A 15,951-nucleotide genomic window follows, 5' to 3' on the forward strand; every position below is an offset into this window, starting at 1 on the left:
ATTCAGAATTAAAGTATCAATATCGAGTGGCATGACCCCAATGGCGCAATTGGAATATAATTGCGCGGAAGAAAAGTACCACTGAATCACGACGGTTTTAAAACCATCCTTCACCAACGACCCTTGAGCACCATGGAGAGGTCGAGTATTGCACGCATCAGCATATATGAGAATATTTAAGGGGTGCAGCAGCTAAAAATAGCATGAGGAATTGCTGTGCCTACGTGTCTGGCAAGGTTGATAAAGGCCAACATTCCAGGCAGGCGCATTTAGCAAAACCATGGTCGCGTGAAAGCCTATTTTGAGAAAAAAACTATTTGGAGAGCTCACATTTTGTATGATATATGTAATTAGTCCGTTTATTATAATCAAAACATCTTAGCGTCTCGCTGCTCTAACCTAGTGATCTCACTTTGATTCGTGGCCACCAACATCGGTAGAATTATAATATCTGAATATATATCTGAACCGATCCTGGGCATTCTTTTAAACACGCCACACTCACCAGCATGGTGATGTACGTGGGGATGATGTCACGCAGCAGTGGATTGATAAAAGACTGTAAATGATGTATTTGCATTGAAAGACAACCACAGATGAATGACCACTGAGGTATACATCTTACAATTGATAATTGTTTTTTTACCCTTCTATCTGGCAACAAAACTGACACCTTTTTTACAAGGAGTCATGTTTACATATGTAGTGGTGGTGCGGACGCGCGCCCGCAGTGAGAGATCACGGGGCGGCGCGGGGTGCGTGGTTGGGCACGCGATGTAGGCGTTGTGTTGACGCGCGCGCCGGGAGTGAGAGATTACGGGGCGGCGCGGGGTGCGTGGTTGTGCGCGCTGACACAAGGTGGGAAAGAGGATCGTGGGCAGCGCGCAGTGATTGGTCAACTGGGGTGGGTGCTCTCAGCGACGTCCGCATGACGGACTATAAAGGGGGACGCGCGGGAGCACTCGGGGAGTTGTTAACCAGTCGAAGACCGAAGACGGAGTTCAGAGGTAGGCCGAGACCCCTAGTCCCGCTGTCCTTGTGAGGGCCGGGGCCCTGTGTGGCTCGGAGGCGAGACTGTGGGACCCGTGGTCTGACGTCCCTGTGGACCGAGACTGTGGGACCCAGAGTCGAGACGGACACCCCGGCTGGGTGTGTTCCGAGAGGCTACGGGGCGCAAGAGCCCGTGTGGGTGTAGCCGGGGGAACCCCGTGGGTTAAGGCTGGAGTTAGCCACCCGTGTAATATAAGTTGGTGTTAATAAAAGAGTGTGCTACCCGTAAGGTCGTCTCCCGCCAAGTTCCTACATTACACATAGACCACAATACCTGCAGTCATAATGCAAACAAAAAACATAACTATGATAATGTGCACTGTCCTTGAAGTTGATTGGTCCACACCCGAGACAGCTTTCCTTAGAGCCTAGTCTCACATGGGTTGGACCAGATGACGCCAAAAGGCGCACAACTCAAAGACAATGCACCATCAGAGTATGAGAGCTCGGGTTGTGTATCAGACAGCTGCACAACATAAACCGTGAAAACGTGTGTAACAGTAGGACATACATTATTTCTAATTTAAACTGCTAATAATGTATAGTTTTGGGAATTAAGCTGAAAGTTGAACACAGGAAAAATGAAGCAACCACTTTTGTTCGTGTTTTTTTTTTATTTGAAACAATATTCTTCATGATTAAATTTGCTAATATTTTAATGCACAGTGGCAGATTCGCAAAAATGTAACCGGTGACTTGCAAGCTAAAGTGACCATCAAGTGATTTGTTTGATAGCAGCCATTAACAACACCCTCGTCAAAAAGCAAATGAAAGGCACACATCCAACAGTTGATCTTTTTGTATCTAATGAGAATCAATAGTTCTTATACTTTACTGCTTCTTACAAAATAATTGTAATAAACTGTGCATTCATGCCGAGCGATTGACACAAAAGCAGCCGTGGCGTTAAGTCCTTTCTCTCACCGCTCCCTGTTAGGTCCTCAGCAATCACAGCTGTCGAGAGGAGACATTTAAAAGCCAGCAAGGTTTGGCGGAGCACGTAAAGTTCATAGCGTTAAACGGATTAAAAATACCATTCTGTAAAACACTGATTGCCGACAGAAAGGACTGCGGGTAAACCAGTGCAGCGAGTATCAAAAGCAAGCGCGTTAATACCTTCACATGTGAACCAGCCGGACACTCTTAAAACTTCCCGGTCACAAATGCTCCTGCAGGAAGTGGAGGAGAGTGGCTTCGTAATGCTCGGCAGACTCGGCTGAACGTATGCTATGCCTCTCGTTGGGGTAGATCTGAAAACAAGGCCAATTCCAAAGGTAAAATCCAATCGCGCACGCAAAGACGAAACAATATCGACGCATTACTTTTCTTTATATTACTAAAGATGCATCCCTGCAACTGCTTGCTCGACACACAATTGAAACTTCGTTGATTTAGAAATTTTTTTTCAATAAATAGTCAAATGCATAATTACGGAATTCGAGTACACGTTAATGTGAATTCAATCACATATGTTTGAATATGTCAATGTATTGACATCACGTGGCAATTATTATTGAGAAGCCAGCCACAATTTATTTTTATCATTCACGAAACCTCACTCTTGCTGAACAACATGGTTGAGTATCTACAATGCATAGCCCGAGTATCTACAACACCCAGCCTGAGTGAGTATCTACGATGCATAACCCGGCTGAATAACTACAACACACAGCCCGGGTGAGTAACTAAGATCCACAGCCCGGCTGAGTATCTATGACTCACAGCCCGGGTGAGTATCAACAAGAGCTGTTTGTGTTTTGAGTTGTGTCTTTCTTTTAACGGCAGCACTGGGAGTGAATGGAGATAGGGAAGTACCTGCAGCTGATAGGGCTTGCCCATGCGCACCAGCTGAGACACCAGCATGCTCGTGTGGAAGAAGTGAACGTTTTCATCCAAGAAACCATGCAGGATAAGCAGCCGGTTTGGCCTGGGAAAGTTAATCACAATCGCAATATCAGATTTGTTTAAACATTATAACACCACTGTACACGATAAGCAAAAGTGTATAGGTGTTTAGATGTTCAAACACCAAATAGGTACCTTTTGAAAGGGATCAAGTCTGCATTAACCACAATTACTTGTGGTGAACATGCAGACAAAACATGCTCTGATACTATTGTCAGACCAGAGAACGCCAAAAGGCATTCGCCGTAAAGAAGGCTGTCGCTGGTGTAGGCCAAGCAGTTTCAAAGACAATGCATATAGTATCAAAGCATGTTTTTCTTGCATGTTCACAAGTAATTGTGGTTAATGCAGACTTGATTCCTTGCTAAAGGTACCTATTTGGTGTTTGAACATCTTAACACCTGTTGTATTGGCAGAAAGGGTAAAACCTAGGGGTTATTTCTCATTCTTTGGTCCTGGCAAAAAAGGTCCCATGATAAAAGTTAATAGTGTAGTTGGTTAAATACGTATGATGCATGAGATAACGCTCGACAGTAGTAAGGAAATAATGTAATGCTCTTTGATAACGTAGGGGAGTATTTACACAAGACCACAATGTTTCACCACTAAAGCCACAGCATGACACACGCTGGCAATGTAGAAACTGCTCATCAAGTGTATGCCTACGTCGAAGCCTGTGGTTTTAGCTAAGTGTAGTCTGAGCACTTGGCATTTTATAGCTCATGCCCCCTTCCTGCCACGGCTAAACGAATTGTTATTTGGATTAGAAATAGATTTTTTCCTCATCTCATTTGTGCTGCCTCATTTGAAATGTAACCAATTTTTTTCCTACCGTAACGCCTGTCTCATATGTACTATCCTGTTTGTCGCTGTGTTGTTTTTCCGTCTCGTCTATGTTCCATCTCTTGTTAAGTACCTTCTGTATTGTCTGTCTTATTTGTTGTCTGATCTATTCCAAGCAATTGCTTAAGATGCGATCATAAAACGTGCAGAAATTTCAAATAATCGAGTTTTGCACAAACAATTTGACGCACGTATCATTAGCCGGAAAATCTACTTTCATGGACAAATAATTTTGCAGCAAACGATCGCGCTGTAGGCAACACAAGCGTAGTAATACAATATTTACAAAAAACTATTTGGAGTACGGCATCTAAATGCGACTGCATCTCACGACGCACTCCCTGGGCAGCTTGTCCACGTGGTAGGCCACGGAGCTGCTCTCATAGCCGGACATGTTCTCGTCGGGGGTGCCGAGGTAACGCTCCGTGTAGGCTGTGTCGTACGCCATCCACACGGTCACCGGCGCGCCCGCTATCGCCACCTGCAGGGTGTTCACGAAGAGGAAGATGAAACCCGTAAAAAACACAACAATCAACTTCAAGGACAATGCACATTATCAGAGTTATGTTTTTGTTTGCATAATGACTGCAGGTATTGTGGTCTATGCAAACATGACTCCTTGTAAAAAAGGTGTCAGTTTTGTTGCCAGATAGAAGGGTAAAAAGCCAATTATCATATTTTTTACTGGCAAATGAGGTTCCAATGGTGTAAATGCTTACCCCGAGCTCTCATACTCTGATGGTGCATTGTCTTTGAGTTGTGCGCCTTTTGGCGTCATCTGGTCCAACCCATGTGAGACTAGGCTCTAAGGAAAGCTGTCTCGGGTGTGGACCTATTAACTTCAAGGACAGTGCACATTATCAAAGTTATGTTTTTTGTTTGCATTATGACTGCAGGTATTGTGGTCTATGCAAACATGACTCCTTGTAAAAAAGGTGTCAGTTTTGTTGCCAGATAGAAGGGTAAAAAGCCAATTATCAAACACAACGGTGTTGAGAGAAAAAAGTTTACCATCTAACAATGCATCACAGTTCTCGAGTCAAAGTCACTCCTCTAAAGTGTACAATGAGAGTCGAGGACCGTATCAAACTTCAATGCATCCGATCTCATCCCATCTCTTCCAATCTCAGAGTTAAGCCTCGGTTAGGAGGCATGTAATGACTCGGTCCCACAGCAATTGACAAATTGTCACGATTTGCGATATGTCAAGATACCCAGTGAGGCTATCCTGCATGGTCAGCTCTCAATTATAAGGGGTGATGGGAATGGAAGGGGAGGCTCGGATAAAACAAATGCCTGGATAAAGCAAAACAAATGTCAATTATCCTAACTACATAGAATAGAAAAAAAGTGGTTTATTTGCCCAAATATTTGCAATCACTTGAGCACACAATTTCTCACCCTCGAAGAGTAATTAATAAAGCAGCGAGTATGTCATAAAAAATAAAAAAACGGGTTATACACAACCCGGACAATCCACCCAGAGACAATCGAGTGTTAACATAAACGGAATTCCTATTCAATACATTAGTCCCTCTTCTTGAAGCTCGCGTAAGCAGGGCACCTTGAAGATGTCCGGGCGCAGTGCGAGTCCCATGAGGGAGAGGTACCCTCCGTAGGACCAGCCGTGGATGGCGACACGCGTCAGGTCGATAAAGTTGTGCCTCTCGGCCAGCCACTGCAGCCCCTGCACTTGGTCAGCGACTTCCACCTCGCCCTGAACAAGCAACAGGTGAACACAAACGCCCAGCAGGTGTTAGTGCAGAGAAGAAATGCACTCTTTGCTTACACCAGTTTGTATTTCACTGCAGTAGGTTGCACGGTGCAAGACTTGCTTATTTATCATCTAGGTAAAATATAATCCATTCAAATTTTCTTAAGAGTATTTCTTAGCTTTTCAGTAAATAAAACCTATTGACAGCATCAATATTTCCGAATATTAGCTTCAGAAAATAAGGTAATTTTAGAATCTAACATATCAAACTCTTGTCACCCAAAATGTAAAAAGCACACAATGAAACAGAACACTCACGACAAACAGAAACAAGACACTGCAAGCCTCAAGCCCAAGCTTTGGGCATTCAACATGTGTTGGAAGTCGGTTAAATAGTGGTGGAATTAAATCAAACGTTGCCAGCGCCGGTGACATTATAAGCAAGAAAGGGTGGCGGCTTGCTTTGATCACCACGAACCATTCGGCGCTTGAGAACGCCCTCGAATTGTAGCCCTCGGTTGGAGGAGCCGCGATTGTCGATGACGACCACGGTGTAGCCCAGCGACGCCAGCGTGTTGAGCCGCATGAACTTGGTGCCCTTGAAAGAGCTGCTCACCAGCTGCACCTGCGGGGGAAACATGAGAGCCGTGCACTCGAGACAAATTTCGACGTGGGAAATTTACGTTATTTAACATCCGTTTTTGTTTGTGCAATTGTTGATGTCTTGTGTAACGTCGTTGTTTTTACTTGAATTTATATTTGGATGTTTTTCCTCTATCTGCTTTGTTGTGGTACTTTGTTTCATGTTAGTGTTTTTGTCATTTTAGTCATCCAGGTAACTGTTTAAATAGCCTATCCTGGTCTCGACTTCTCACCTGGTTAAGCAAAGTAAACTTGAAACTAAACTAAGCTGTACTTCATGCAACTTGGCAGCTTTGAGCAAATCTCTTCATACAATATTACTTTTCAACAACAGGATTCATTTTATAGCAGCCATTTCTCCACGCCGATATAACTAAAATTAAAAGCACCACATGTAGACATTGATAATTTTTTCACTTTTTAATCATAGTTCTTCATCAGTCAACTCGTATTGCTTCACACATTAGATGCGCTAAAATATGCATTCGTACTGAGCGACACAACAACAGGTGAAGAGATGTGGTGTGAATCCTCAAAGTAAATATGTATGCACGGCAAACGTTTACGCAAGAAAGTGTACTTTACTGTGATTAAGTAGTACGGCATGCAATAAAACACGAACGTTTAAGCAGCAGTGGGAACAAACCGTGTGCAGGATTAAATATTTAACTATTTCGAACTCGGGTATTGTGGCACTGCAGGGCGTGCTTGTTGGGCACAGTTGCTTGAACTCACGTGGGGTCCCCCATACACAAAGACGACCGTGGGGTATTTTCGGCCTGGCTTCAGGTTGTGCGGGTGGTAGAGCATGCCGAAGAGCGTGGGGCCGGACTCGCTCTTGAAGTTGAATATCACCGGTGGTTTGTACTCCTGCATGTTCTCTGGTAAAGCACAGATAATTCACACTTCCGTGATTTTAATTGCAGCACCACAACACGTGATGTGTTCATCGTGTAAAATGTTTAAACATTTGGCATGCAATGAATAAAACTGGAAGGTCACGATATACGCATTGAATTGTGCTTGCAATGATACGATGGTGTTGTTATTGTTTGTACTGGGTTTAGATGAACCATGCAACCACTACAGGCCACTACATTAACAACAATGTTACCATGGGTTCAGGTGAACGCGACAGCTACAAGACGTGCCACGTTCACTCAAGCGTTAAAAAAGTAACGATTATTTAATCAAATCATGACCCAGAATTGAGACATTTCATATCATTGCAAGTGGCCGTATTTTTACAGCCCATTAAATATATTTATTTTTAGACATTCAACTCAAACAGACCATAAGGTGGCAATAAAGATACACTTGAGAATATGCCATAAACACTAACGACGTGCAATTACATTATTACGTTATTGGACGTCGTTTAAACTCAATGTGCCGCACGACTCGATGTGCGATAAGCAGACCAGGTGGCTCCATGAGGCTGCCCCAGGGTCCAGGCGCGATGTGGGAGGAGGCTCCCGAACCCGGGCTTGACAGGGGGAAGAGATGCACGGCTGGCGGCCGAGCCACACTGCTGCACTGCGTCACGAACAAGTCAAAGTCCTGCAGCAGAGGGACAGCGGGCAAACCCCCCCCCCCCCCCACCCCCAAAGACTTTGGTTATGTCACGTTTGGCAAAGCAAGGTAACGAGACAAAAAAAAAGAAAGTGTACGTAATCGCCGTAGTGTTACGCAATGAAATGGTACTGTGACAGCTGTTATTACAATAATGAACATTAATCGCAAAGGTCACAGTTAACTTTTTGAAGTGTAGCATTTGAAACTTCATCTCAGATCGAGTTTTATACCTGGGCTAAATGCATTTTCTTTGCATTAAAATATGCATACAATTCTTGAACTGATATTAAGATTATATCTCTATCACGATTTACCGTTCCATTTTTCTCCCGAAGTGCTACCGATTGTGCATTGCCGATCATCTACCTCCTGTTTCGCTACGTTCTTGGTTATAAATCAAAGGGGATGGAGTAAATAAACAAGACATTCCTTACCGGACTTAGTGAGCAGATATGCGAGAAGCCTGGCTGGGTGAGTCTCCGCACCTCCCCCGGACTCACGTAGCTCACCACGTACAGGTGATGCTCCAGCGGTGAATCAAGTGTGCTCTGGAAGAACACCACGCCCTGCGCCTCGTCCACCCACACCTGGTGGCAGTGGGTATTTTAAAAACAGGATAAAAGTACGCCTGTGACAATACATCGATTAATACATTTTAAATAGATTCTTACAAAAGTAATAAAAATAATTTTCCATCTCAATACGCTTTACAAGAATGAATGCAGAAGGGGGGGGGGGCAAGCAGGGGGATTAGAGAAGGGATCCCAAAGCATACACACATTTCATCAGACATGTAGGAATCAATAACTTACACTTTATGCAAAGTGTACACACATGTTATGCTGTTACATTTCGGCTAATGGTATAAAAAAACTGTACTAAGGACACAAACAAACATAGAAACAATACAAATGACATTGGAAAAAGTGAGAAAAATAAATAACTGAATGTTACAATTTAAACCCCAAAATCATGACAATTATTGGAATCATGCCGAGTTTTCACTACATTTCTAAACCCGCAGTGCCTTAACCGTTGTCTAATGTAACCATCCAAGCAGGAGCTAGGTTGCTCACTTTGAATCCTTGCTGACCAAGCACCTCCCAGTCACCTTGGGTCAAGACAATTTCTTCTTTCAGGGGGCACAAAAAATCAGCTGGAAAAAAATATTCAATATGATTACATAAGACTAGTTAAAAAAATACTTTGGATATCTATATACACACACGCAGTATATTGTCGTTTTAAAGATGGAAATATGGTCAACCAGAATCATTTCTACACGTATGACAAACCCACGAAGCAGTGCTATTAAAGTAATTCAGGCCAAAGATCTTGGCACGATACGAGGAGATTTAATGACAAACACACTAAGCCTGTAATCGCGTGAGAATGGCACTGCAAATGGGATTATCTGGTTCTGGAGGCACTTTCCCCTTGTTACAAAATTATGAATAATTTATTAAGTCTCTTCACACCTACTTCCTCTGAAGCAAGAGTAACACAGTAAATGTCAGTTTGGAACACCCTCTGAGAAAGGAAATCAGAATCCCCCTTTTGAAGATATTACTGTGGAAAATTCCACCAAAGCAGTCCCAAGAGAGGGGATCACTCTAGGGGTGGCTGAGTTAGTGACGTCTCACCCTGTGATTATATAGCCGGGACAGGTGCACAGGTGGGAGGAACTTCTGACATCACCACCATCATCAGTACCATCATTACTGCCATTATCACCAGCACTACCACGATCATCAGCACCATCAGTAGCATCATCAGCAGCATCAGCACAATTATCGCATCTCCGATTAGCACGGTTGGCTATGTATATGGTGCGAAATAAGTTCAACATGCATACATTCAGAGAACACATCCAAGAGGCTATCAATTGCAGAGATGGTGCGTTGAGATCAGCTGGTGTGCAGGTGCTAAGTGGATTTTTACATCGCAGGACTGCGAGAAACGGCGACGGCGTTGGGAGACCTTCATAGCTGATGATTATTATGAATGGCAATAATCAATGTTAGTAAGCAATGCATGTCGTGTTCATAGGGAAAGCTTACCAGGGTTTGGGGCCGACTCCTCAGAGCTTTTGCAGCTGTTCTGCTGGAGAAGCGCTGTGACTCGATGCAGGTGGCGAAACCCGGTTTTGGTCTCATTTGCCCAGATGAAAGTAAATTCATTCTCTTTCTCTTGAGGAAGTGGATGGAAGATGTCGGTGACCTGAAGGTCAACAATACACATATCATTGTCACCAGAAGCCTAAATAACTTTATTGGCAGTCAGAGAGATGAGATGCCCCGTGTTGTGCGTAAGGATGTTCAATTAACGGCTGCTTGCCATGCCATACATTTATCCAGATGTCAGTCTCCTCCTGGTAGATGAGGTAGGGAGTGAGGCTGCCCGGGGTGGCTCGAGCGATCTCATCCCACTTTCCACCTGGAGATGGGGAACGCACAAACAGCGTGGACGGGAGCAGCACCAGCTGCAGCCTCTGCTGGGGACGGTCTAGCAGCTGGGCCCACACACTGCAGATGTCAGAAGTTGCAAGGGGACAGAGAGGCAAGTGTCAAAAAACGGCACGCACACACACATCAAATATTTCACCACAACCACCAATTCTTAAACATGGCCTGTTAGGCAAATGATGACGCAATGGTTATTTGATAAATGTCCATTCTCACGCTCCCGATGCATGAAAGAAATCGTGTGAGAAATTATACTTTAGGGTATAATAAAACTATATGCAATGACAGACTTGTTATATTCAGAATGGAGGAAACGAGACTACAAATGGGACAAAAAAAACGAGAAACAATGCAAATAGGTCAGTACAATTTTTTTACTAAAAGAAGTTGTTTCTTGAACCGAATTGAGAACCAAGAAAAATTTTGAGAGGCGAATCCATTAGATGCCTAAAGCTTGCGTTGCATTGCACGCAAATCGCTTGTAACGTAAGAGTGCGTGTGCCGTGCCCATTATGCGATGTCCTTAGTGCACTTACTACTGTCCATCTCGAGTCCAGCCTGCTCGCGTGATGTATTCCGTGCCAGGGAAAAGCACATCAAGTGACATCAGCAACTCCTTGTCAACCACGTCTGTGATCTGAACAACAGATGTGCGCAGTTGGTTTTAACTGAAACAGTGTAAGGGGATTCAATTGCCAAATAACTTTCCCTGTTTTGAGAAGCACCCTCAGATAAAATCATTATTAATTGAAAAATAAAACATTATTATCACTTCCACTTACCCTGCCTTCTTTGTCCACTGTGAATTCACATATCTTAAGTGAAACGAGAGGGTTTTTACTCCCTGAAAAAAAGACAAAAAAAATTAAAGCATTGTTGAAAAGTGTATAGAATAATGTCATGAAAAACAATGTCATGCCAATGATGTCATGATTCAACACATTTTTACTAACTTAAAGGGATAGGGTGAGAACACCCTATCCCAGCAATCAACGGCTCACGAAGGGTACACAACTGTATTTTTTCAGTCTATCTCCTGCACGACCCGTGTCTGTAAATGCTGTATACATAACTGCTCAATGAAAAAAGAAACCCTTTGAAAATTAGTTAAATATTTCCATGTGAGAGACAGTTACTGTTTAAATTACCACACATTATCCATGTACACAAGAAAAAAAAGAAATGGCCGGTTTATGGCCCATCGGGAACGCTGTTTCAAACGGTGAAATACCTCCGGAGAGTCAGCTGCAGCCAGGGTCACCCCGTGTGTTTGTCGGAACCTAGCGGTGTGCGTGGGTGGGGCGCTGGGATGGGTTAATGACCAGACTTCTGTTACAACCAAGTAATCGCAAATGACGGCAACTTAGACACAGCTAATGTGGAATTATGTGATTATGTTATTGAGGGTTTTTTGTCATGTTTGTGGGGTTTTTTTCTTTGTGTGTGGGTGCTTACCGGCACGGGGGTAGCGGAAGCAGTCTGCTTTGCGCTGCTGCAATGCGGCAGCTGGCACGTGAATGACCTCCACCTCGCTCTCGTCCACCTCTTCATACAAAATCTGCAGAATGTTGCTGTCACCAGCACCTGCAGTTCCGGTAGGTTTAACGAGGCAGGTGTTACATACCTATCTGTTTCTAAGAATTTCATGAAAAATATCAACGACAAGTGGAAGGAGAGGTAGGATCACCTGCTTGTGCCACAGGACAGCACCAGTAGCCGGTGTATCTGTCAAACTCCTCTTGAATCACAAACGTGGCCACACCAGCTGTTTTGCAGTCATCAGCCACTCCACCCACACCTGCAAAGCAGAGCCCATAAGAGGTCAATTTATTTGAAACTGGCTACAAATTTGCTTGCGGGCAGTTCTGTGTACATGTATGCAACTAGACTGTTAATAATTTGCTGTGAACCTTTGTGAGCAAAGGTGAGCCTGCACTCTTCCCCACTCTTCAAACTTGCTGCCCAGAGGTCACCACTGTGGATAAAGGTGACGATGGATGGATCTGGAGGGAAGATTTTGGGATCCATGCGGCTGCCAGTACAGCTTGTCTGTACCTCTGTTGGCATCAGCTGTGATGTCTGTCCACAGCACAAACAAAAATAGGCATGTAAGTGAAATTAAATCCTATCTTAAAAAACTGACCAGAAAACAAGTCACTGGAAGACTCACGGTGAACTGGTTGTTGACACCATCCTTGCAGTAGAAGATGCTTCCACCAGCCTGGAAAAGAAAGGTTCCGCTGTCCCTGTGGTAATCGTAAGATGTGATCCCGAAAGTGCCCATCCTCTTCCGCTCACGAAGAAGTTCTTCTTCCCGTGAGAATGTGCCAAGTTGTACTGCTGACTGTTGAGAACATATTTGCAATTTCACTACAAGTGTACACATTTTTGCACTCTTTCACATCAACATAAACACAACTATTAACTGGCATAGAAAAAACAAGAAAGCAATCCAGCATCTACATTAAGCATATAATATGTAAAACGTGAAACACCAGTTACTACTGCTGGTCACTTGGAAATTTCAAATTTATTTAAAACCTGTAAACTGAGCAATGATTATTCGTGGGTACGAACCTGAAACTGATCCAACATTTGTGTCCATGACAAGAATGTATGTCCTTCATTCTGAAGCTGCCTTGGAACCTCAGTATAGAAGAGAGTGCTCTCTCTGCTTCCTGTTGGCATACCTGTAACAGAGGCCCCAGTTAAACTTAATTCACGTGACATACCTATTTTCATCTTGTCATGCAAATTGTACTTCCCTGTTGATTTACCACAAAAAGTACTTTTCTTGTACTGCTGAACTCTGCAACTAATTATCCATTTCAATCTTTTCACCAAATCATGTTGCAGTTTGTTAAGGTCAATGTAAACTGCTTACCACTCCTAGATCTGCATTGGTCCATGGTTCCCTTCCAATAAGTTCCTTCAAGTCAGAATGAGCCTTTGTTCTATATGACAACATTTCTCAAGTACATTCTGTGACTAATAAATTAAGTTTCTACACATAAAGAATGAGTGGATGGTAGCGGTGGTGCAGTGGTTAGAATACTGCATTATTAAAACGGTGAGTTGATTTCAGCCATGGCTAACATCAGCAGAAAATGATATCTGAACCAGTCCTGGACCCCCCCCACACTGACCAGCATGGTGAAGTGTAGTCAGATTGCCCATTACTGGCATGGTGTGCAGAGGCCTTCATCCACCAGTAGATTGTCAAAGTTCATTATTTTATAAAATTATGAAGGATTGTGAGTGCTGTTAAATTTGCTCTGGTGCCCGATCACTACTAAGTTGATAGTGAAAGGGCCCATGGCTATGTCAAAGTGCAGTGTGTGTCCACTGCCCGCATGTGTCGCACCGAGGAAGTAGACGCGGTGGGATCGCTGAGGGTCGGCCTCATCGCCGTAACGTACGAACTGGAACTCGTGCGGGGCCTTGCAGGCCATGAGGCTCTGCTGCTTGCGGCTGGCACGCACCACCTCCCGGAGCTCATCCCACGAGCGGCGCTGCACGCGAAAGCGGGACACATCGGGCTCGAACACCTCCGATGGTTCGGGAAGGTGAGTCATGCTGTAAAAGAGATTCAAGGATTTTTTTTAAATTACATAGTGCAGCGAGAACACTTTCCCCCCTGCTTTAAACCCAGATGCAATGTGCAGGACTGAGGTCTGCGGAATTTCTGTACACCCCCCTTCTGCCTCATTTTTGCTCTGTACCGGGCTCATATTGAAATACAATAAATAAAAAAAATAACATGGTAAGCTCTGTTTTTAACCTAGATTTCCAATTAACTTTTTTTTACATAAGTGTTGTTTAGTTGGTAAAATAAACTGTTTGTAAAGTCGATAGTAAGAGAAGAAATGTACTGTATATCGCCTTCGAAAAAGCCTATCCTACTCAAAAATGTATTTTGTCCAATGCATTGAAGATGCAGTAAATAGGTTTCATCTTAAGCTGAACATGACAAATTACATCCGATTGTGGAACACACACATACTATAAAACGGATCCATCACATTCATAGACACAACAGTGCCCGGCTGTTAAAGAAAAACTATTCCATTTTTAAAAACAATGTACAGTACTTCAATTTTGTTTAAAATTTTCTTTGAATAAGAAGTATTTTCCCTACTTTTTAATGGATACTCGGTGCTAACTACAGCATCCCACGACACAAATTGTATCGATACGTGTTTGAATTGGTCAACAATGGCCCCTGAAGCTTATACCACCACCCATCTTTGCTTAGAGGGCTTTGAAAGCTATATCACACTCAAAGACAGTCCAGCAACAATACTGTATGTTTAAATCCCAGTAGGTTTTTGACGAATCCCATGACAACGAGTTCATCTTGCAATAATATAACCAGTTACACTGTATTCATAACAAAATCAAGTAATTGCTCAAAATAGCCACCCTTCAATAAGGGAATTCGGGGACAATTAAAATATAATAATCTTGGAATGCACGTAGGTTTCCTGTTTCAAAAACAAACAAAAAAGTTTCCATTAAAAACCAAGTCATCTCAGTGGACTATCCGTGTTTTAGTACTTAACATTGTCAATAAAACATCAGTCCTTACTCAGGGTAAAGTTTACCCTTCGACATTCACAACATTGACATGCGATTGTAGCACAGCAACGGAATCTTTCTGCACTGTGCCAACAAGAGTCGTTAAATGAATTGGGCCGAACGTCAAAATGCATAACTTCATGTTCAGACGCATCCGCATGTCGACGCGATATAATAAACACACACACATTGTTATAAAATTGCAGTATCGTTGAATATTAAATTTTTTTAAAGTGATTTCCTGTACTTTTGGCGATGCTCGTGTTATGTGTTTTATTGGCCTTAAAGGTATAAACAGCTGCATTGCCGCACACATTTCGTCACGTACGTTAAATCGCAAAACACTACATGGGAAGATAAAAAAACATTTAAATGTCCGTCACTATCGGGTGAGGCTTACGGCAAAACTGCCGAAACTCCCCGACCCACCCCTGGCCATTCTGATAACGACGCCGGGCAGGGCTCGCCTTCGCCGGGAGCCACGCCAGGCAAGAATGGGCCTCGGCTGCGGCCTACTCGGTCTCGGTTGTTTTTGCAAGCCAAGGCAATCGGCCACGGAGCGACCGGGAGTCGAACTACAGACGACGAAAATGAGCGGAGGTTCAATTTTTTGTATCGAAGGGAAGAAGGGGAACACTGACTTTGTGCCGACAGAGGAGGAGGACGAGGGAATAAGACGCAGGCGTCCAGGAACAGCTGGCCCGTGACCTCTGACCCCTCGGCCAGGGGCGGGGCTTCATCATCGTCCTCCTCCCCCCCTACTCAGCCGCTCTCGATCCACTGCTGGACGGAAGCCCTCCAAATACCCCTTGTCCGCCTTTCACGATCGCCCGATGTTAAAGTACCTCCACCGCACACGAGCTGCTTTCATGGCTCCGTCTCCTGGGTTTTTTCGCGTCCTCTGTGGGATGGGTTTCCTCCTAAATCAGCAGTTGTCCTGCTGTATCGGTTCCGCGATGAAAACGTCGTGATTTTATTTATTTTAGTTGATACCTACGTGACTTTACCGAAAGAAACAAAGATAATGAACCCCTTCTCTGTGCCCTACCTGATCACAGACCTTATTGGTCACCCCCGTGTCCTTGTCAATCTCAACATCCATCCTACAAAGGCCCATCACAAGGGAGAAACACAAATAGACAAAAATGTGCCCGTATTGAAACGGCTGTACGCCGAATG

The 15,951-nt window shown here is 43.8% G+C and overlaps 1 protein-coding gene across 2 annotated transcripts; it reads right to left on the minus strand.

Annotated features, from left to right (window-relative positions):
- Nucleotides 1-1,644: 1,644 nt before the first annotated feature.
- On the minus strand, nucleotides 1,645-15,492 carry LOC144721897 (dipeptidyl peptidase 9-like). Of its 2 annotated transcripts, none has more exons than XM_078599831.1 (20): nucleotides 15,414-15,492; nucleotides 13,559-13,770; nucleotides 12,772-12,884; nucleotides 12,365-12,538; nucleotides 12,105-12,273; nucleotides 11,882-11,992; nucleotides 11,650-11,778; nucleotides 10,977-11,038; nucleotides 10,731-10,831; nucleotides 10,077-10,254; nucleotides 9,790-9,949; nucleotides 8,806-8,885; nucleotides 8,164-8,316; nucleotides 7,576-7,714; nucleotides 6,890-7,035; nucleotides 5,991-6,137; nucleotides 5,363-5,515; nucleotides 4,137-4,279; nucleotides 2,866-2,977; nucleotides 1,645-2,300 (listed from the first exon to the last, which is right to left on the minus strand). In XM_078599831.1, exons 2-20 carry the CDS (start codon nucleotides 13,767-13,769, stop codon nucleotides 2,208-2,210), a joined length of 2,574 nt encoding a protein of 857 aa, XP_078455957.1. In that variant the 5' UTR covers nucleotide 13,770; nucleotides 15,414-15,492; the 3' UTR covers nucleotides 1,645-2,207. The 2 variants fall into 2 exon arrangements, with proteins under 2 accessions (XP_078455957.1, XP_078455959.1); XM_078599833.1 differs by lacking the exon at nucleotides 15,414-15,492 and adding an exon at nucleotides 15,173-15,191.
- Nucleotides 15,493-15,951: the final 459 nt, after the last annotated feature.

The sequence above is a fragment of the Lampetra planeri genome, chromosome 13 (genome assembly GCF_965212315.1).
Source record: "Lampetra planeri chromosome 13, kcLamPlan1.2.h2, whole genome shotgun sequence".
Classification (NCBI taxonomy): domain Eukaryota; kingdom Metazoa; phylum Chordata; class Hyperoartia; order Petromyzontiformes; family Petromyzontidae; genus Lampetra; species Lampetra planeri.

Excerpts from the sequence above, each read along its gene's own strand:
- LOC144721897 (XM_078599831.1), bottom strand. The coding sequence starts at position 13,769 with ATGACTCACCTTCCCGAACCATCGGAGGTGTTCGAGCCCGATGTGTCC. Across the intron at positions 12,274-12,364 it reads GTGTCAACAACCAGTTCACC|ACATCACAGCTGATGCCAAC; the intron begins GTGAGTCTTCCA and ends TGCTGTGGACAG. Across the intron at positions 5,516-5,990 it reads GCGTTCTCAAGCGCCGAATG|GGCGAGGTGGAAGTCGCTGA; the intron begins GTTCGTGGTGAT and ends TTGCTTGTTCAG.